Source organism: Suncus etruscus, chromosome 10 (assembly GCF_024139225.1).
Source record: "Suncus etruscus isolate mSunEtr1 chromosome 10, mSunEtr1.pri.cur, whole genome shotgun sequence".
NCBI classification, from domain to species: Eukaryota; Metazoa; Chordata; class Mammalia; order Eulipotyphla; family Soricidae; genus Suncus; species Suncus etruscus.
In genome coordinates this window covers 88,867,964-88,891,062 of record NC_064857.1, presented here as the reverse complement: position 1 = coordinate 88,891,062, position 23,099 = coordinate 88,867,964, and the positions used below count along the sequence as shown (strand labels likewise).

General features: G+C 45.0%; 1 protein-coding gene across 1 annotated transcript in view; it reads right to left on the bottom strand.

The window, feature by feature from the left end:
- The window catches only part of EIF3J (eukaryotic translation initiation factor 3 subunit J), a 29,173-nt gene extending 8,900 nt beyond the window's left edge, over positions 1-20,273 (bottom strand). Inside the window, 5 exon segments of the mRNA XM_049782511.1 lie at positions 3,100-3,191; positions 4,376-4,430; positions 19,989-20,098; positions 20,197-20,233; positions 20,235-20,273. Coding sequence (XP_049638468.1) covers positions 3,100-3,191; positions 4,376-4,430; positions 19,989-20,098; positions 20,197-20,233; positions 20,235-20,258 — 318 coding nt within the window. The 5' untranslated portion in view covers positions 20,259-20,273.
- Between the last annotated feature and the right edge of the window lie 2,826 nt (positions 20,274-23,099).

The following is a 23,099-nucleotide window of genomic DNA, read 5'->3' as shown; positions in this document are numbered from 1 at the left end:
GAATTTTCACAGTACAAACCATCTCCAAAAAAATAAACCCGAGAAAAGAAAATGAAAGCAAAAGTTAATCAAATATGGAAAAGAACCTTGAAACATGGGGCCAAATTGATAGTAAGAGGTAGGGCATTTGCCTTGCATGTAGCCAACCCAGGATGGACTCGGATTCTATCCCTGGCATCACATATGGTTCCCCAAGCTTGCCAGGAGTGATTTCTGAGCGCAGACCAAGAATAACCTCTGAGTACTGACAGGTGTGGCCCCCAAGCAAAACAAAATCCAAAAAACAATAGCAAAAAAAGAACCTTGAAACAGTGGTGGAGGGATACAGATGCTTTGGGATGAAAGTGGGATTGCCAAGTATAAAATAATCAAATGAAAATTGCTATTAAAAATTATCCGGGGGGGGGGGGTGGCAGAGGGATAACACAGCAGTAGGGCCTTTGCCTTGCATGCAGCCGATCCAATCCCAGCATCCCATATGGTTCCCCGAGCCAGCCAGGAGCCATTTCTGAGCACAGAGCCATGAATAACCGGAGTGCTGCCGGGTGTGACCCAAAAACAAAACAAACAAACAAACAAGCAAAATCACCACCATCACAGTGCATCTGGTTCTAGAAGCCCCTGAGCCACTGCTCACAAGCGGCCCCCCTACCAGTGGAACTGTTGCTCAGATCCCAACACAGAACTGCTGCCAAAACTGTTCTAAGTATTGTGGGAAACAGCCAGCTCCCTCCCTTCCCCCAAAGTTGTCCATGAGTATTAAAAGCTAAAGTATTCTACGGGGCCGGGTAGGTGGCGCTGGAGGTAAGGTGTCTGCCTTGCAAGCGCTAGCCAAGGAAGGACCGCGGTTCGATCCCCCGGCGTCCCATATGGTCCCCCCCAAGCCAGGGGCGATTTCTGAGCACATAGCCAGGAGTAACCCCTGAGCGTCAAACGGGTGTGGCCCAAAAACCAAAAAAAAAAAAAAAAAAAAAAAGCTAAAGTATTCTTTACTGTAGCAATTAGCAATTATAGGAGAAAACTTTTTGTAGGGAGGCAGATCTGGATCATAGTAGAGATTCCTCCGGGGCTACTACCAGCTCCATGGTCAGGAATCAAAACTGAGGTCAGTTACAACACCGTGACCCTGGACTAGCTCTCCAACTCAAAAAAATATACTTACTTACTTTTTTCTTTTCTTTTCTTTTTTTTTTGGTTTTTGGGCCACACCCAGCACTGCTCAGGGGTCACTCCTGGCTGTCTGCTCAGAAATAGCTCCTGGCAGGCACAGGGGACCATATGGGACACCGGGATTCGAACCAACCACCTTAGGTCCTGGATGGGCTGCATGCAAGGCAAACACCGCTGTGCTATCTCTCCGGGCACATACTTACCTTCTTATATGTGTTTAAAGGTTACATGCATAATAATATTCATCTACTTGATTACATTTTAGCAAATAATGAAAGAACAGTATCATTGTTCATTATACTATTTCTCTACTTTTTTTTTTTTTTGCCTTTTGGGTCACACCCTGTGAAGTTTAGGGGTAAGTCCTGGCTATGTGCTCAGAAATCACTCCTGGTAGGCTCGAGGGACCATATGGGACACTGTGGGATCGAACCAAGGTCCATCCTACATCGGCTGCATGCAAGGCAAACGCCCCACCACTGTGCTATTGCTCTGGCCCCTATTTTCTCTACTTTTATGCTTGAAATTTTTCTTAAGAGGGGAAAAATTATCTCATTTCTTAATAGAAATATATCTATAAAACCCTAATGAAACAAGGAGGAAAGTTATAAGAAAAGTACAATAGTTAGTTGCATCTAAATAAATAAAGATATTTCCTAGATATAAGAAATCAGTATATTGGACCAGAGCAATAGTGGAACAGAGCATGGCCAAGCAAGGTTCAATCCCTGGCATCTTATCATATGGTACATTACTATGAGCAATGTAACTCATACGATGAGTTATTCTTGACTGCAGAGCCAGGAGTAAGCCCTGAGCAACACTGGACATGGCCCAAAAAAAACATTAAAAAGAAAAAGAAAAAAACAGGAGACCAGTATTTACTTATGTAAGAAGTATAATATTTCTGATAGGGGAAAACAAATAGAATAAATGGGTAAAGAAGAGTTTTTCTAAATATTGCTTTGAAATGTAAAAGTATTAATTCAAAAGATAATTCAATTATTCCAATACCCTTGATCTAGCTTCAAATAACCAAGAACAAAAACAAATATAGTATATGCACAGAAATGGCCACTTTTTGTAAATCACCTGAAAATGTACTCTTCAAATAGATAGATTACATTAGAAAAACTGAAGGCACTAACAAAAATTATACACTGTGATCATCATACATTCATAACTAATACAAGTGTTTATGAAAAGTCAAAATGGATTCTAATATATAAAGCTCTCATTTTTGTATTTAAATCAAATTAAGTGGGGGATTTACTTATTTGGTGATCTCCATTCACAGTATTCAAACTACTAGGTAATATTTGCTGCCTATTAAAAACACTATCAGTACTGGTGTAAAAATCTTTATTAAGGGGCTGGAGAGATAGCAAAGAGGTAAGGCATTTGCCTTGCATGCAGGTCAGTGGTTTGAATCCCAGCATCACATATGGTCCCCCAAGTCTGCCAGGAGCGATTTCTGAGCATAGAGCCAGGAGTACCCCTGAGCGTTGCTGGGTGTGACCCAAAAACCAAAAAAAAAAAAAAAAAAAAAAAACTATTAAAAAAATTAGTTGGGGGAGGGGCAGAAGATAGCACATATGGTAGGGTGTTTGCCTTGCAGGTAGCTGGCCTAAATTCAATCCCTGGCATGGTCCTCCGAGCCTGCCAGGAGTAATTTCTAAGCACAGAGCCAGGAATAAACCCTGAGTGCCATTGGGTGTGGCCCAGAAACAACAACAAAGCATAGCATAGCAGTCTTGGATGTGTCCAACCTAAATTCAGTCCCTGGTACGCCAAATGGTTCCCCATGTCTACCAGGAGTGATCCCTGAGCATGGAGCCAGGAATACGCCACGAGCAGCACTAGATATGGCCCAAAATCAAACACACAATAAACAATGGGAAGGAAATAATAATAATAAATAGTACTTACCCTCTTTTTAAGTTCTTCTTGCCGTTTCTTTTGTTGTCGTTCTTTCTCCTTTATTTTCTCTGCTATTTTTTTCTTTTCTGAAATTTTTACTTCTAAAAGTGATGTTTTATTAAGTTACACTGAATTTTTTCCAAATTATCAACAAAACAGACATAATATTTATATACACTTCAACACTCTCAGCCCCAATTTCATATAGTACTTTCTGGGCAATTAAGTATGGGATCCTCCCACTATGCTCTCTAACATCCAATCTAATCACCTCCCTTCTACTTTCCCCAACTCCTTTAGGCCAGGACTTGTATTATTCAACTTGGATACTCCACCATCTACTTTTTTCTAACATTTGCAGCACATAGTATTATCATGCATGGTATCTAATCTTTTGTTTGTTTGTTTGTTTTGTTTTTGGGCCAAACCTGGTGGTGCTCAGGGGTTACTCCTGGCTGTCTGCTCAGAAATAGCTCCTGGCAGGCACGGGGGATCATATGGGATGCCGGAATTCGAACCAACCACCTTTTGCAAGGCACAAGGCAAAAGCTGCTGTGCTATCTCTCTAGCCCCCAATCTTTTAATCTGATTACTATAGGGCAGTGGTTCTCAAAGAGTGGGGTGCATTTGACCTCGACAAACACTGCCATAACAAGCTAAGACCCGTGTTTATGTCTCTGTCTGTGGAGCTGAGTTGCTGCGTCTTGCTTCAAACCCCGCTTCGAAAATCTATGCACTGCAAAACTTGCTCATTGTAGCCATTAAACCCAGACATCACCTCTGATTTAAAAAATCAGCTCAAATTATTTTATATATTTTTGTTTTGCAGGTTAAAGTATTTTTTTTAAATAAAGATACTATTTACATTTGCGTGGTGCGGGGGCCGTGAAAAATGTTTTCTTCTTCCTAGGGGGACATGACAGAAAATAACTGAGAAACACTGCTATTGGGTATCTGGGGGAAGGGGTGTCCTGAATGTGTAGAGAGGGCCTCCTTAGTGGCTCTGAGAACCATTAGACTTCTACCTCGTAATGCTAAGCAGGTCATGTGGTGCCAGAGACTGAATCCAGAGCCTTCTGCATGCCATCTTGTACTTTGAGCTATCTCCACAGCCCTAATCTAATTATGTTTTGATGAGTTAACAAATGCTGGGAGAAAACATGGAATGGAAAAGTGATTTCTAAATATAAAAAAAAGATTCAATTCTGTTAGCATTTTTTCCTCAATAGATGCTTCAAGACTCACTAAGAAATGAATCCAAAATGTAGTAGTCCAAATGGCTCACCTGGTTTTACTTCTTCCTCTTCTTTTTTTTCCTCCTCTTCATCATCCCAGTTATCCTAAAGAAAAGCACCTCCATTAATAATTCCTTCAAGTTCACTCCACTATGTGAATTTTATTACCAATCTACTTAACTTCATACAAGTTAAGTTGTATATGTAAATATTTTAGGGGATTATTATGTTACTGACCCTACCCTGATTGGTGATTGTGCCCTACCCTAGGGTGGTACCTGATCCCACCATTGGGTGGTACCTGATTCTGGGGGATAAAAACAAGGGTCTGTGGAAGGCGAGAGGCTTTTGGCTGGAACTTATGCTGGGTCTTTGGACTTCAGTCTTGTCCACTGAATAAAGCTAATATTTCCACAAGCCTGTCTGCGAGCTGTTTACCCGCCGTTTCACCTCAGAATCCTCGGCTAGACAGGGTGGCAGAAGCTTGCTCAGAGCTGGAGGGGAAAGACCTCATCCTCCATCCCTCCATCAGTCAACCTTTTCAGGGGCTAAGTTAAGCATCTTGGAGTACTACATAAATTCATAAATTAATGTGAGGAGAAATACCATCTTTAAGATATTGAACTGCCTTGCAAAGAAAAAAAGGCTAATATCTGCAGACTTGAACTTTAAGATGTAGACTTTCGTTCAAGTCTACATCTATACCCTTCAGAAGTTTTTAAAAATTTCTCTTAGAGGGGCCGGAGTGGTAACACAGCAGTAGAGGGTTTGCCTTGCTGTGGCCAACAACAGACGGACCTGGGTTTGATCCCTGTCATCCCATATGGTACCCTGAGCCTGCCAGGAGCAATTTCTGAGCGCAGAGCAATGAATAGGGTATGGATCCAAAACTAACTCCCTCCCAAAAAAAATTCTCTTAGAAATTCATAATTCTTTTCAGATTTACTACTAAGTACTTATTCTTCTGTTTTAACGTAAATAGGCCATTCCTCTTTTAATGTCCTCTTAACTGGTATTTGTATATAGAAAAGTAATCTGGGCCCGGAGAGAGAGCACAGCGGCATTTGCCTTGCAAGCAGCCGATCCAGGACCAAAGGTGGTTGGTTCGAATCTCGGTGTCCCATATGGTCCCCCGTGCCTGCCAGGAGCTATTTCTGAGCAGACAGCCAGGAGTCACCCCTGAGCACCGCCAGGTATGATGCCCCTCCCCCCCCAAAGACAAGTAATCTGTTTCTGTGTTAACTTGATATCCTACTATTTAATGGATTCATTTATCATTTAAATTTGTTAGATTGTGCTGGAGAGATGATAGTACAGGAGGTAGGATGCTTGCCTTGTGCCAGACAGACACGACTTTGATCCTCACCATCCCAAATGGTTCCCTGAGCACAGCCAGGAGTAATTCCTGAATGTAGATTCAGGAGTCACTGGGCATCATTGAGTGTGGTCCAAAAAATAAACAAAAAATTAGTTGTATCATTTATTCTCTAGGGTTTTTCCTATCATTTGCACACTAGATAGCTTTACTACTTTTCTGTTTATTTTGGGGGGTTGCTCCTGACTCAAGGCTGGGGGTCACTACTAGTAGAGTTCAGGGACCAAGAAGTCTGTGAATGAAACCCTGGCCTCCTGCAAGCAAAGCTTGTGCTTTTATTTGTTATACTATTTCCATAGCCCTCTTTACTTATTATCGAATCTTACGCCTACACAATTGATTTACCTAATTGTACAGGCTGAACAGAAGCAAAGATAGCAGTGAACTGTTTTTATCGTAAGGAAATATCTTTAGTATTTGTCCACAAAGTGCTATGTACCTCATCATATTAATGCACCAAAATTTATCAATATTTTCTTTACTGTCTGAGTTTCAAGGTTACTGCAAAGTTTCATAGCAAGGAGTTTTTTTTTTTTGGGGGGGGGGTCACACATGGTGGTGCTCAAAGCTTACTCTATCTAGGCTTTGCACTCACTCAGTGGGATTCACACCTGGTAGGATTCATGGAACCAATATGGGGATGAAACCCAGGTCAGCCTCATGCAAGGCAAGCAGTATCATTGGCACTCAGGACGACATTTCCTTGTGGAAAATGTAAAGCTTCATTTTCTCCCCTCAGTGCCATTCCTACTGAGATCCTGGGTCCATTAAAAGTTTTTTTTTTTTTTTTTTGGTTTTTGGGTCACACCCAGCAGTGCTCAGGAGTTACTCCTAGCTCCATGCTCAGAAATTGCTCCTGGCAGGCACGGGGGACCATATGGGACGCCAGGATTCAAACCGATGACCTTCTGCATGAAAGGCAAACACCTTACCTCCATGCTATGTCTCCAGCCCCAAAAATCCTTGTTTTTAAAGTGATGTTCTAACCAGCACAATTCTATTTCTAGAGCTGGAGTGATAGCACAGCGGTAGGCATTTGCCTTGTATACTGCGAACCTGGGATGGACCCAGGTTCAATCCCTGGCATCCCATATGGTCCCCCGAGCCTGCCAGTAGCGATTTCTGAGCGCAGAACAAGGAGTAAGCCCTGAGTACCACTGGGTGTGACCCAAAAAACAAACAAGCAAACAAAACCACAATTCAAGATCTACATATTTATTTGTGTGTGTATATATGTGCACACACATATTTGGGCTTCGAGGAGGTGTGTCTTAGGTAATATCTGGTGATGCTCAGGGAGCCACAGAGGTACTGGGAACAAAACCCAGGTTGGCCATATGCAAGGCAAGCACCTTACACACTACATTATCTCTCACCTCTTTAGCTACATATTTAATAGGCTTTCTATTAAAGGAGAATCAAGGATTTATCAAGAGTATCATGAACCAATTTCAAAACTTGGAGATAACACTGATGTATATCTATATTGTCTTTTAGTAATGTGCCTCTAATTGGGCTAAATACAAACCAATTATCAAACAATTTTCTACAGGCTATACAGAATTTAGTTTAGGTTTAATAGAGATGGACATAGTCTTGTAATCAAATAAGACTTTAATCTATATCATCTGAGCAACCACCAGAAACATTCTGACAAGCCATATAGTCTTGTAATTAAATAAGACCTTCATCTATATCATCTCAGCAACCACCAAAACATTATGACAAGCCATTTGAAGCTGAGCTAATGAATGGCAGGTGCGGAAAAAGGAGGCTCTGACGCTACTTGAAAAGGTTGACTAATGTGCCCTAACCATAACAGCAAGCTTCCGTATTGCACAAGACAAATTGTAAACCTGAGTCGGTTTACATATATAAGCCAACAAAGCCTTATTCCTAATAAATCACTAAGTCCAACAAAGCATTTTTTTTAAATCCCAAAGAAGGTTACACGAGGTCTACAAACAGAATGGGAAGAATTCTGTATAAAAGCAAGTATTTTCATAATAACCTTACCTTGGTATTTTTATCCCACAGTGAACAGATTGAAAGTAAAAGAATTAGTCATGTTTGGACATCTAAGATGTAAATCCGAAATAAAAGATCATGTGTGTTAAGTGCATGTATCAATACACTACAGAACAAAAAGAGCTAAAAGATAACTACTGGGTATTATTTTATTGTTTTAATCTTCACAGAATATAGGAAATCTCAATCTGTGAGATATGCACTTAAGACTGTTTCAGGTAGGTAGGAAGGTAATTTCCTACTGTCCAAGGGGGTAACAGCTAATAAACAGTGATAATAAAGGTAACATTTATTGAGGACATTGATGTAACAACAAAATTATGTTCTCAACCATCCTAAATATAAATAAGGTGATGTCCCCATTTTACAAATAAAGACACAAAACCAAGAGGTAGCTATCTACATCTCTATAAATAACTTCCAGAGTGAAGAGGGCTATTCTGAATGAAACCAAATTCTAAATACCATGCCAGGGGCCAGAGAGAAAGCATAACAGGTAAGGCTCTTGACTTGCACTCAGCAGCCAGCCAGCTCTGGTTTGATTCCCTGGCACCTAATATGACCCTGAACTCCACTAGAACCAATCCCTGAGCAGAGACAGAAATCCTAAGCACAACTAGATGTGGTTCCAAAACAGACCAAAAAAGAAAGGACAACAGGGCTGGTGAGATAGTACAGTAGGTAAGACACTTGTACATATATATGGTCCCCTGGACCTACCAGAAGTGATTCCTGAGCACAGCCAGATGTGGCTCAAACCCTTGACCCCAAAACAAAACCAAAAATATTTAAGAGCTGGAGAACTACATAAGGTTAAGACACCCTGCATGCAGCTGAACTGCTTTGATCCCCAGCAATGCATGGTCCCCATAGCACTGTGAGGCATAACCCCTGAGCACCAATCTGGGAGTAGTCCCCAAGGACTGCCCCCAATAAGAACAAATATGCCTTCTCATTTGAGTCCAAAGCATAAAATAAAAAAAAGTCTCTCCCCACAATAATGTTCTTTGAATTTTAACATTCTTCTTTTGAGGGGGAGGGTTGGGTCACTCTTGGTGGTACTCAGGAGTTACTCCTGGCTTTCGCTCAGGGGCATTCCTGGAAGTTTTAGAGAGGGACCAAATGGACCGCGGAAGATTGAACTCAGGTTGGCCACATGCAAGGCAAATGCCCTACCCACTGTGCTCCAGCCCCAGGAATTTTAACGCTCCTGATTTAGCTTACCTGAATCACAGGGAATCTTAAAAAGTAAGATCGTGATACAAACTATAAAGATATAACGATACCAGTTACCCATCTTACAAAACTCCAAGTGTGTGTGATGTGTTTTTACTAATTTTAAGAAACTATTCAGCAGCTGAACAAGAGGGGAGAAACGCACCAGAGGAACATTTTTGTTCGTCGTTGTTGATGTTCCTCGTCTCCCTTTTCTCCATTAAAGATTACCACCCCACCCCTATTTTTTTCTTAGTATCTCTCTCACAACTCTTCGGTCTGATTTCTCCAGGAAAGCATAAACCTTATCTGTAGAGTCAATTTTTACAGTCCCATCAATGCAGACACAATGAAGCTATATAAAATTTAACCACAGAATGGGGCCGGAGAGATAGCATGGAGGTAAAGGCGTTTACCTTTCATGCAGAAGGTCATCAGTTCGAATCCCTGCATCCCATATGGTCCCCTGTGCCTGCCAGGAGCAATTTCTGAGCACGGAGCCAGGAAAAAACCCTGAGCACTGCCGGATGTGACCCAAAAACCACAAAAAACAAAACAAAACACCACAGAAAAGATTTTAAAAGCAAATACATGGTTTCTTTTCATCAGCAAACCCTGGGAACAGCTATGTCACCTATTCCTCAATTCATAAAAGAACAATGAAAGGTAAATCGTGGGCTGCAGCGATAGTATAATGTATTGGGCACTTACTTGCCTTGCATGCACTGGCTAACTTGGGTTCGATCTTCAGCATCCCATAAGGACCCCCAAACCACGTTGGTAGTGATCCCTGAGCAGAGAATCAGAACTAAGTCCTGAACTAATCACACACACACACACACACACACACTCCTCTCTCTCTCTCTCTCTCTCTCTCTCTCTCTCTCTCTCTCTCTCTCTCTCTCTCTCCCCCCCCCCCCTCTCTCTCTCTCTCTCTCTCTCTCCCTTCCCCTCTCCCCCCTCCCTCCCTCTCTCTCTCACTCACTCACTCTGGAATAACTACAACCAGACACACACACACACACACACTCCTCTCTCTCTCTCTCTCTCTCTCTCTCTCTCTCTCTCTCTCTCTCTCTCTCTCTCTCTCTCCCCCCCCCCCTCTCTCTCTCTCTCTCTCTCCCTTCCCCTCTCCCCCCTCCCTCCCTCTCTCTCTCACTCACTCACTCTGGAATAACTACAACCAGACACACACACACACACTCTGGAATTACTACAACCAGAGATATAAACACACACATAGTAAGTCTGTTACCCTCAGCCAGAAGAGCCTGAAGAGAGTGAGAGAGAGTAAGAGAGAATGAGAGCGGGGCCATCGAGGTGGCGCTAGAGGCAAGGTGGTCTGCCTTGCAAGTGCTAGCCAAGGAAGGACCATGGTTAAATCCCCCGGTGTCCCATATAGTCCCCCCAAGCCAGGGGCAATTTCTGAGCACTTAGCCAGGAGTAACCACTGAGCATCAAACGGGTGTGGCCCAAAGAACCCAAAAAAAAGAATGAGAGAGAGAGAAGAGGGAGGGGGAGAGAGAGAGAGAGAGAGAGAGAGAGAGAGAGAGAGAGAGAGAGAGAGAGAGAGAGAGAATATTGCGACTACAACCAGGGATGAAGTACCTAAAGAGTGGATACAGATGCCAGCAAAAAGAGACAAGGCCACACTTTCAAACAGATATTATTACCAAAGTAGAAGACCAGGCTGGGTAACATTCCCCAGGAGTTTCAAGCTTTCGTTTCCCTAGTTACAAATTTGCAAATACACTAAAAGTAAATGTAAGATGATGCAAGATAGAATGGCCAGGGAAGGAAAGGCTTTGGCAAGTGGCTGACCAGGATTTAATCTCGGGCACAACAAAATGGTGCCCTAAACCTGCCTGAGTGTCAAGGAGGAAGCCCTGAGCACCATTGGGTGTGGTCCAAAAACGAACAACAAAAAGGTAAGAATGAACAAATCTGCTCAATTTTCTGTACCTAGTTGGTTAACCCCACCCTTTTGTGCTGGGGTAAACCCTAGGCCTAAGAGAAGTAAACACTATGTCACTCAGCTACAACCTCCGTACAATTTTTCTGTAAATACTAAGGTTTGAGGCACCATAGAAGTATAGGGGTTAAAAGCATTTGCCCTGGGGCCAGAGAGATAGCAGGGATGTAAGGCATTTGCCTTTCAGGCAGGAGGTTATCAGTTCGAATCTGGCATCCCCTGTGCCTGCCAGGAGCAATTTCTGAGCCTGAAGCCAGGAATAACCCCTGAGCACTGCCGGGTACAACCCAAAAACCACACACACACACACACACACACACACACACACACACACACAAAGCATTTGCCCTGCACTCTGCTGAGCCTGGTACAACCCAAAAACCACACACACACACACACACACACACACACACACACACACACACACACACACACACACACACACACACACACACACACAAAGCATTTGCCCTGCACTCTGCTGAGCCTGGTTCAAATGCCCAACACTAATGGTCCCCTGAATACCATTAAAGGTCACACCTGAGCATAGAGAGTCAAGAATAATACCTGAGCACCACCATTAGTGATCCAAACTAGCCCCTTAAAAATTCAAAAGCAGACCATGATTTTTAGATACTTTGTAATTATGACAATTCAGATAAAATGAAAATAAATTCGTAAACAAAGATCCATAATTAACATTTAAAATACAGAATTAAGTCTATATGTACTAAGGCTTTAATGGATAAAAAGAGTACTTTTATCAATATCCAATTAAATTCCTTGCTCAATTATTTTTGGCCTATAAATCTTCCAACTATAATATCCACTATCTCCAAAGAATCACACAGGCTGCTCTCATGTAAAATAGATGGTTTCCCTAGAATAGAAGCTGTTTTTAAGCTATTAACTTATCTATCCTGGTCTACACATACACATCTATTTCTGAGATGGATATTTTTCTTTTTTTGGTTTTTGGGCCACACCTGGCGGTGCTCAGGGGTTACTCCTGGCTGTCTGCTCAGAAATAGCTCCTGGCAGGCACGGGGGACCATATGGGACACGGGGATTCGAACCAACCACCTTTGGTCCCGGATCGGCTCCTTGCAAGGCAAATGCCGCTGTGCTATCTCTCCGGGCCCTGAGATGGGTATTTTTCAAGTTTATAACCTGCTTCCCAACTGAACATGACTAAGAGTTGAAGGAGAAAAATTAAAAAAAATTACAACCCTGCTCCCCCCCCTTTATTTTCTTTTTTATTTTTGGGCTATACCTGGCAGTACTTAAGGGTTGCTCCTGGCTCTGCACTCAGGAGACCATATAGGATGCTGGGGATTGAACCCAAGTTGGCCACATGCAAGGGAAATGTCATGCCCACTGTGCTATAGCACCTCTGCTTATAAAGGTAACATTTATTGAGGACATTATTTATTTATTTTATTTCTTAAAATGCAGCCAGTTGTAGGCTTTTCTACCATTTTTTTCCTTTAATTTAAACACTGTGGTTACAAGGTTATTCATACTACAGGTTTTTTTCCCCCCACAGATAAAGTTGTTCATGATTTACAGTCATATAACGCACACCAGTGGGCATTTTCTGTCACCAGCTTGCCACAAAGAGCATTAGTGCAGTGAGAGAAGGGTCTACTATGAAAAAGACACGCATGGTAGCCCTTTAATAAAAGTAGTTCAAACCAGTGTCAGAAAAAGGAGGGGGAGAGAGAGACAGTGTGTGAGAGACACACACAGAAGGACAGACAGACAGAGACACAGAAACAGAGAGAATGAATGAGAATGCCTGTCCCAGAAGCAGTGGGGAAGAGTTGGTGGGAGAAAAGAGAGCTTCAGGAAGGTTGAGAAGGAAACTGGTGACTGGAAATGTGCAAAAGAGGGAAACTGTTGACATTGTCATTTTTATAACTTACAACTCAAGAACATCACACACACTGGTTATCAGAGGGCTGAAAATGCTTTCCAACTTAAGCAAGATGTATTTATAGAAAGCAGCAAAATTCGTCGGCACCATAGTACATTAACTTACCTCTTACCCCTTCTTTACATAGCTTCCTTTAAAACTTAAAAGTTTATTTGGGGGGTAGTGGTGGTGTGTTTGGGGCCATACCCAGCGGCCCTCAGGAGTTACTCCTGGCAGGGTCTGGGAACCATATGGGATGCTGAGGATCAAACCTGGGTCTGTCCCGGGTTGACCCAAGGCAGGCGCCCTACTGCTATACTATTGGTCTGGCCCCAAAGCTTAAAGTTTAAAGCAAGCTCTTGGAACCAGACGGATAGCACAGCAATAGGGTGTTTGCCTTGCAAGCAGCAGATCTAGGACAGACGGTGGTTCAAGTCCTGGCATCCCATATGGTCCCCGTGCCTGCCAGGAGCCATTTCTGAGTGCAGAGCCAGGAGTAATCCGAGAATTGCCAGGTGTGACCCAAAAAAACAAAACAAAAATAAAATAAAATAAAGTAAGCTCTTGTTAGAAAAGAAAGTAAGCTGCACTAAGTAAAAGTAAGCTGCTCTAAGAGACTTCAGAACTCATTACAGCTACAGAGAAGGCTAGACTTACAGCAAATTTCAGTGTTTAAGTGCAAATGCTCTTTCACTGTGTCAGAAGTATTCTCATTTTTAAAAGCCAAGGTCATGCCTCAGTAAATTCTACTGTACTTAATCCAGTAACTATTTTTTAACATCTATGTATAGCTCAGCATTTGGATGGATTACAGTTTGATGCCTACATGTTTCATATTCAGAACTGCTTAAAGAATTCTACTTTAAATTCTAGACTAAGCATGATTAACATCAAAATTCTGAACACTGGGCCCGGAGAGATAGCACAGCGGCGAGATGCGGCGCTTGCCTTGCAAGCAGACGATCCAGGACCAAAGGTGGTTGGTTCGAATCCCGGTGTCCCATATGGTCCCCCGTGCCTGCCAGGAGCTATTTCTGAGCAGACAGCCAGGAGTAACCCCTGAGCACCGCCGGGTGTGGCCCAAAAACAAAAACAAAAACAAAAAACAAACAAACAAACAAAAATTCTGAACACTAAGGCAAAGTGACCATAAGAGAGCAAAGAAACTTTCTTTGCATGCAGTCAACCCTGATTCAATCACCAACATGGAATGTGGTCCCGAGTACTTGGCTAGACATCAACACTGAGCACCATCAGATGTGGCAACCCCCTCCAAACATATCCTCAAATACTGAACACTAAGAAAAGTGACTTATTTTTTAAATTAAAATTGATATGGCAACTAAACATTTTTCAATAATAAGCCTGCTTCAAAACTAAAAGCTTATTAGTTTAAAGAAATTATTGAAGGCATTAAAATAATTGAGATTTTATTCAAAAGAAATAAAAAAAAACCAGTGAGGTAATAAAAAAATGATTGATCACGAGCTCAGCACTTTTCTTTTCCTTTTTTGGGGCCACAACCAGGATGCTCAGAGGTTACTCCTGGCTCTACACACTAAGATATCACTCCTCATAGCAGGCTCAGGGATATGGAATGCCAGGGATAAAACCCTGGTTGGCCACGTGTAAATATAAGGCAAATCCCCTACTCACTGTGCTATTGCTCCGGCCCCAGGGTTTATTAAACCTTTCTATTTGCACATATTTCTATCTTTTTTTTTGGGGGGGGGGGCACACACACAGCAGTGTTCAGGATTTACTCCTGGCTCTATACTCAGGAATTACTTTCTCTTGGTGTGCTCGGGGGACCATACGGTATACCAGGGATCAAACCTGGGTCAGCCAGGTGCATGGCAAACAACTTGTCCACTGTATTATCTCTTTGCAGCCCACATGTTAGAAAATTTTCAGAAGATGTCACACATAGAACCTGGAGTGCATGCATGCATGCAGGAGAGCCCCACACTTAATCCCCAGCACTGCATGCCATCTCATCTCTAAGCATGGGATGCAGCCCAAAAACCAGAAAAAGTTTTACTTTGATACACATTATTTCCTCATAAAATAGCCACCTTCCAATGTACTTCCCAATAATCTATCATTTCTTTTTTTTTGGGGGGGGGGGTCACACCCAGCGGTGCTCAGGGGTTACTCCTGGCTGTCTGCTCAGAAATAGCTCTGGCAGGCACGGGGGACCATATGGGACACCGGGATTCGAACCAACCACGTTTGGTCCTGGATCGGCTGCTTGCAAGGCAAACACTGCTGTGCTATCTCTCCAGGCCCTAATCTATCATTTCTAATGCTACTTCCAAAACTTAAAAAAAAAATCCTTATACTTTAGTTAGGAAGGAGATAAGAGATTAAAAGGACACTTCTGGCAGGGTTCAGGGGACCATATGTGGGCTGGCAAGTCTAAGGCAAGTGCTCCCCCCCCAATTCTATAATGTTTCAGAAACATCTAGAATATTTGACCAAGATAGAGTATTCTCAAAATAAACTCTTTACCTTTGAATAAAATATAACTTCTAATTTGTTCTAATGAAATGCTTGGAGACTAGTAACATGGAATAAAAACCTATTGTTCTTTCATTGCCTTTTAGTCAACACAGCCTACACACCATTCCAGCAATGGGGAAGAAGTGCAGTGACACATGCCAATTGAAGAGTTCCTCCCACTTCATCTGTGTATCAAATTAATAAGAAGGAAAAACAAAATTTAAGAACAAGAAAGTGTGTCTCCTTATTAATATGGAAAAAGGGCAGGCATTTCTCTCTACAACTACTAATCACTTTACAGTTTCATCTAAATCAACTTCTACCATTGCCGGAAAGCTACTTTAAAAGGAAAAGCTACTTTAAAAGGGCGTTTTTTTGCTAGGGATCTGGGTTAGATCCCCAGTGTCCCATATGGTCTTCTGACACATAGCCAGAGAGTCACTGGGTGTGGTCCCAAAACAAAAATAAACAATCAAGGGCAGCTAAATGCCATCCATATTGTCTACTGAAAAAGTTAACCACTAGAACTAATTTTTCCAACAAAGACCTGTTTCCTTTTCATTTCTCAAAACATATACAGATGACATAAAATCTATGTATTAGAGAAGTGGGGGGGGGGGCGACAAGACACATCTGGTGGTGTTCAGGGGATGCATCTGACTATGCTTTGAGAACCAAATGGAGGTAGTGCAGGGACTTAAACCCACAAGCAAGGCAAGAACCTTAACTACGACCATCTCTTCCACTCACTAAAACTATATTCTTAAAGGTTAAAGACTATATAGAAACTGTCTTAAATAAAAAGAATTCATACATTGTATTATTTAAGGACTGTAATTATTCCATCTCCAGGAAACAATGACTTATTTGTATCTCCTTAAAAAATAAGTACTAATGAATTCAGAAATTTGGTGCTACATTCATTTTAAGTTCAATTCAATTGTTGACTAATAATTAAGTCAGTCAAAACTTGATTGATAACCAGAATATTCAAGTATGAAATTCGCTTACAGTCACTCTGAAGATAAATTACTTCTGTGCTTAGAAAATCACAAAATGTGGAGCAGGATAAATAGTACATAGCAGGTACAGTGGTTGCCTTGCAAACGGCTAAACTCTGTTTAAACCATCTGCAGCACTACATAGATGATCCCCTGAGCACTTTCAGGAGTGCTCCATAAATACTGAGCCAGGAGGACCAAAACAAATGAAAATCACAAATGTGGCAGAAATACAAGATCTATACAGCCTAAATATCTTCCATTAGCCAGAGAAGTTAAACACTCCTCAAATTAAGAATTAAGTTATTTATTTAGTGTCTATTAAGTGCCAGGCAATTCTGCTCAATGTTTGACATATTGTGATTTAAAACCAGGAGTGGGACTGGCAGGGCAACAGACAGGGTGTCTGCTTCGCAAGTGGTTGACCCACGTTAGATCCCTGGCATCCTGTATGGTCTCCTGAGCCTGCCAGGAGTGGTCCCTGAGCACAAGTACGAACAAGTTCTGTGCTCCACTGAGTATGGGCCCAAACTAAAACAATTAATAAAATCGAAACACAAACCAGTATTTCGAGATTGGATCACTGCAAATTGGGAAACAAAAAATAAAAAAACCAAAAAGCATGCTTGTGATGACAGAAAATAGTCTGGGTTTGTCAGATTAAAATATTACAAAGGTACTTTACCTTGTGAATCCTAGAGAAATTCATTAGAAATAAATCAACATTTCAACTTAGAAACAAAATGGAAAAGTTCATCTTTCTTGCTAAAATCAACTTCAAACTGAAAAAGAAAAAGAAGTGCAGGGGCCAGAGCAAGGCAAGCAGCCAACAAGATTTAATCTCTGGCATCCCATATGGTTCCCTGAGCCCACCAGGCCAGGAGTTCCCTGAGCACTTCCAGGTATGGCACAAATAAAAAAAAAAAAAAAGAAAAAGAAAGAAAGAAAAAGAAATGGAAAGATAGCTCCCTCGCTCCCTCATACTTTACACAGGGAGCCTGAGTTTTGTCCCTGGGACATGGTTCTAAGAGTAACACAGTGCTGTGTTATACCCCCCTCCCCAAAATTGGGAGGGACGGATGCCTCATTGTGGGTGAAGCCCAAAATCTAAAAAGAATCAAGAAAAGCCTTGTAAACAACTTTATAAAAGAAATCAAATTTGGGGACTGGAGAGATAGCACAGCTGTAGGTACTGCCTTGCAAGTGGCTGATCTAGGACAGACCCGGGTTTGATCCCAGGCATCCCATATGGTCCTGAGCCTGCCAGGAGTAACTCCTGAAGACCGCCGAGTGTGATCCCCGCAAAAAAAGAAATTAATTTTGCACAAATAATCAAATCCATTATGTTTACAAAGAAAAATCAAGTTGCTAAAAAACCAGAGATGGCTATCATGTAATTGGCCTGTAAATGGAACTTAATGACGTTCTGTAAAGAAATTAAAAAAAAAATTCTTTGCTGAGGGACCAGTGGTCCTCAAACTATGGCCCATGGGCCAAATATTGTATTTGTATCTGTTTTGTTTCTTCATTGCAAAGTAAGATATATGCAGTGTGCATAAGAATTCGTTCATAAGTTTTGTTTTTACTATAGTCAGACCCTCCAATAGGCTGAGGGACAGTGAACTGGCCCCCTGTTTAAAAAGTTTGAGGACCCCTGGACTAGACAAATAGCTATGCCCCCCAACAAAAAGCCCAAAAGTTCAAGCAAGACCCAGAATTAATTCTAAGTATTCAAGTTATAATTATCAGGACTGAAACTTATTTATCCAGTAAGCTCAGACTACTTCAAAATTATATGTCAACAGCTTATTTCAAACTTTGTTTGGTATTTTGATTTACCTTTTATTTTCTTTTTTTGGTTTTTGGGCCACACCCGGCGGTCTTCAAGGGTTACTTCTGGCAGGCTCAGGGGACCATATGGGATGCCAAGGATCGAACTCAGGTCTATCCCAGATTGGCTGCCTGCAAGGCAAATCCCCTACAGCTGTGTTATCACTCAGGCCCCCTACCTTTTCTTCTCACATGTTAACTTATTCCCAAATTTCCTAACAGGTCACAATTGCTTCATTCGTGTTCAGAGAAAAAGTGAAAAATCTGAATTAAGGTTCTAAAACAGAAAAATCTTAAGGAGAATCAATATCTCGAATGAGACTGAAATACATTCATTGCACACCTAAAAATGACCCGTTAAGTTTCTTCCCAATAGTACTACTCGTTTGTTGACCACAATTGGTTCAAATTTTAATTATCTGTGAACCTCAAACTATACCATAAACTATACCATCAACTTTAGAGACCACAAGCGGGGTGAAAAGTTAAACAAAAGTAATTAGTTGGGACCGGAGTAACAGCACAAGTGGCAGGGTGTTTGCCTTGCACACAGCTGACCTGGGACTAACCCGGATTCAATCCCTGGCATCCCATATGGTTCCCAGAGTCTGCTGGGAGTAATCCCTGAGCGCTGCCGGGTGTGGTTCAAACTGCCCCCCCCCCCAAACACAAAATTAGTAAGTTAATATGCATTTAGTTTAAACATTTCCAATCCAAGCATAATTTATAGGGTTTCCAATTTACGCATAAGTGTAGAGAGTAAAAACCCACTAAAGGGGATGAAGGCCACAAAAGTTAAAACACACAACCAACTTTTCTAACCCATAATAACTCTGCAAATATTGACTTATTATTAACTCGAGTAAGAAGTGCAGAGATCTTGAGACTTTTGTGGCTACTTCTGTCCAAAGCAAGTTGTTAGTGTCATTTGAAAAAAGAAAAACCCCATGATGAAACTTCTGGAGTTTTGATAAGCAAATGACTCCAAAAAAAATATGGTTCAAATAAACACGGCATAGAAGAAAGAAAAAAAAACACAACTGGCTCCTGCTCCAAACGTCAAATTTCCAATCTTTTCTCCAACGCGGGTCCTGCTGTCTGTAGGCAAATAGCTCGGCCAGGGCTCCATTTGCTCAGGTCGCTGGGAGTGGACAAGCCAGGTCTCTTCTCATCATCAGCCGTCCTCTTGGCATAGAGTTCGCATGAGGGTGGGGGGGGGGGGCGGGAGCCTAGCAGGGATTTCACTTCTCCGGCTCTACTAGTCTTAGAGTGTCAAAAAAGAAAAAGGAAAGAAGAAAAGGTGGAAGATGGAAATCACGCTGCTGCCTGGCTGCTGAACAAACTAACTCTACCCAAGGGGGCTGGGAAAACTAATAGAAGAGAAAGTCGGTGGGCTGGGGCCTAGAGAGCAAGGAGGTTGGGCGTTTGCCTTACAAGCAGAAGGTCGATGGTTCGAGTCCCGGCGTCCCATAGGGTGCCCCGCGCCTGCCAGGGGCCGTTTCTGAGCACAGCAGAGCCAGGAGGAGGAAAGCCCTAAGTGGCGCCGCCGGGAGACCGGGGCCGGGCCGAGCCGGAAGCGCCTTCCTCCCATATGGCAAGGAGGCGACGCGAGGAGACGCGAGGGCCGCCGGTCCGCACGTGCGAGGGCCGCCGGGGTCCGGGCGCCGCTGTCAAGCTCCGTCGCCGTCGTCCCGGCGCGCGCCTCAGAGGGCGGGCGGGCGGACCGGGGCCCAAACGTCCGCCCGCCCGCTCGCAGCCCGCGGCACAGGCGGCGCCGGCCTTCCGGGAGGCCCCGCGCGGCCGGGCTCGGACCGACCGGACCCACCTTGACGTCCTCGTCCTCGTCCTCGCCTTCCCAGCGGTCTCCGCCCGCCGTGCCGCCTCCGCCGCCCGCCACCTTCCGCACCGGCTCCTCGGCCGCGAACGTGTCGGCGTCTGCGGAGGGAGAGAGCGACAGCGACAGCGAGGGATTGGCACGCTCGCCTCCGCGCCCGCCCGCCCGCCCGCCGCCGCCCACGGGACCCGCAGCTCACCCCACGAGTCCGAGTCCCCCCCCCGCCGCCGCCGCCGTGGCCGTCGCCGCGGCCGCCGCCATCTCGAGCCGCCGGGAGCAGAGTTAGAGCAGAGCAAAGCAGAGCGCCGCGCGAGGCGACGAGCAGTCGAGTGAGCGCGCCGGGGCGGAGGGCGGTGAGTCACGGCGTCGGCCGCGTCGCCCGCGCGGGGCAGGCTGGGAGCGCGGCGGACTCCGTGCGGGAGGGCGGTGCCGGGACACGCCCCCCTGCCCTGGCCCGCGCCTGCGCAGACACCGCGCGACGCGGCGGGAGCGAGCGAGTCGGGCTGGGCTGACGCGAGGCCGGGAATCCGGAAGCGCCTCGGAGGCGCCTGGAGTCCGGGCGGGCGGGCGGGGAGGAGGAATCCGCCGGCACCGCGCCCGCGGAGGGAGTGGGCGAGCGGGCGGGCTTCGGGCGTTGGGGCGTTGGGGCGGGGAGGCGCCTTAGCGAGCGCGGGTACCACTGTCGCGCGCTCTCGCTCTCTCGCCCTTCGCCAGCGATTTCCGCGGAAAGTTCGCCGGACCGACGTCGCGCACCCTCAGCCTGAAGCGCCCCGGACTCGGCTCGGGCCTCGGATAACGCCGGCGGCGACGACAGGAACGCGCGTGTCCGAATCAGCCTGGAGGGGATCGAGGGAGCCCGGCTCCGTCCGGCTCGACGGCCCCTGCTCCGCGGTTCCGGATCTCGCCGAGCGTCTCCTCGGCTCCGTGCGGCCTCCCCGGGCGCTCCCCCCCCCCCAGCCCCAAACTGGCCGGGCAGCCCGTCCGCCGCGACCTGAGCGGCCTTCGGAAGCAGCCGCGCGTGCTTCAGCGGGTGGCTGCAGGCAACAGTCGCGGGGCTCTCCAGAGCGAGGGAGGCCCCAAGCCCAGGGCGTTTCTTGAGGGGCGAAATGGGGACGGAGGTCAGCTCGACCGCCACACCACGCTGCTTGGCTTCGGTGGGGCTCCCTGCCTAGAAGGCAGGCTTTCTTCGGGGCTCCGGGAAGCCAGCACTTCCAGGTGGGCGTGTTCGTTTCTCTTAGTTTTTGGGTCTCACCCGACAGGCTCCGGGGGCCACATGGGACGCCGGGACTCGAACCACCGTCCTTCTGCATGCAAGGCAAACGCCTTACCTCCACGCTCTCTCCGGCCCTGGACGTGTTGGTTTTGTCTCGGCTACTGTGAACTTTTTCGAACACCAAGACGTACATGCCACAACATCCCGGTGGTGAAAGAGGTCCTGTCCACCGCTGACTGACTATTCCGTGCCTTCCACTGGCAACCATTGATTCCACCTTTCTTATCTTTTCAGGATCTGAAAATAATCCTATTACTCAGATTACTTGGGCAACAAGCAGGGACTGCTTTTTTAGCCAGAGCCTAGGGTGAGTCTACCCAAGAGTGTCTATTTTTTTTCTCCTTCGGGCCAGACCCGGGTGCTGGGGCTGAGGAGGATCCAACTGTGCCATGGAGCAAACCATGGCTCCCCCCCCCCTTTTTTTTTTTTTTTTTGGTTTTTGGGCCACACTCTGCGGTGCTCAGGGGTCACTCCTGGCTGGCTGCTCAGAAATAGCTCCTGGCAGGCACGGGGGACCATATGGGACACCGGGATTCGAACCAACCACCTTTGGTCCTGGATCGGCTGCTTGCAAGGCAAACGCCGCTATGCTATCTCTCCGGGCCCCCATGGCTCCACTTTTGAGGCTTTATTCCCTGCCCAAGAGTGCAGGTGAGGCGTGAGCACAGCCAGCAGTGCACTTGCCTCGCACGCATTGGACCAGTGTTAAATCCTCCATGTCCCATAGGATCTCCCATAGCCTGCTGGAGTGATTCCTGAGTTCAGAGCCAGGAGTGCCGCCCCCCCAAAAGTGCAAAACACTGGAAGGGTCAAAACCAAGAACCTATGACAATGATGGTCTTTTGTGTCAGTAAATGACCAGGGACCCATTTCAGTGAGGAGGACCAATGAGTACTGCCCCCACATATCAAATGTCTGTTAAATTGCTGAACAATGAGTCTTAGCTTCTCATCAAACAGTTGCTGCTGTTAGTATATTTGTTATATGTGATTAACATTTAAAGCAATAAGCTTTGAGTAAAGCAAATTTTCTTCGTAAAGATTGTTTTAGTAGAAACTTTAAGAAGGAAGGGCCAGAGCCAATAGCACAGCGGTAGGGCATTTGCCATGTGCGCGGTAGATCCCCTCCCTCCCCCCCCCCCCCCCCCCCCCGCGTCCCCAATGGTCAGGAGCGAGCAACTTTTGAGCATAGCCAGGGTTTAGCCAGGAGTGCTACCTGGTGTGCCCCCCCCCCAAAAAAAACCCAAACACTTAAACTAATACCATTTCCAGACTGCTCTGAAATCAACACTTTTTTTTCGTGTGATCTCCCTCCTGCCCTAAAGATTGCTGACTTTGAAGAAGTATTTATGATCCCTGATAACTTTGTTTACTCACTTGTCTCTCTGTGAACACGGGAAGGGATCTTGTGGGTTTTTTTTCTTGGTTTTTGGGCCACACCCAGCGGTGCTCAGGGGTGACTCCTGGCTGTCTGCTCAGAAACAGCTCCTGGCAGGCACGGGGGACCATATGGGACACCGGGATTCGAACCAACCACCTTTGGTCCTGGATCGGCTGCTTGCAAGGCAAACGTCGCTGTGCTCTCTCTCCGGCCCCGGCTTTTTTCTTTTTCTTTTTAATGAGTGCCTGGATTGCCCAACATTTTTTTGTTTTTGGGCCACACCCGCAAGAATTCAGGGGTTTGCCGAATTTTCCGGCGTATAAGACGACTTTTGAACAAAAAGTCAACCGAAAATCGGGGTCGTCTTATGCACCGAATATATCCCGAAAATGTTTCAATATGCCGCTAAACGAAAATTGTCTGAATATTGCCACAAAACGAATTTTGCA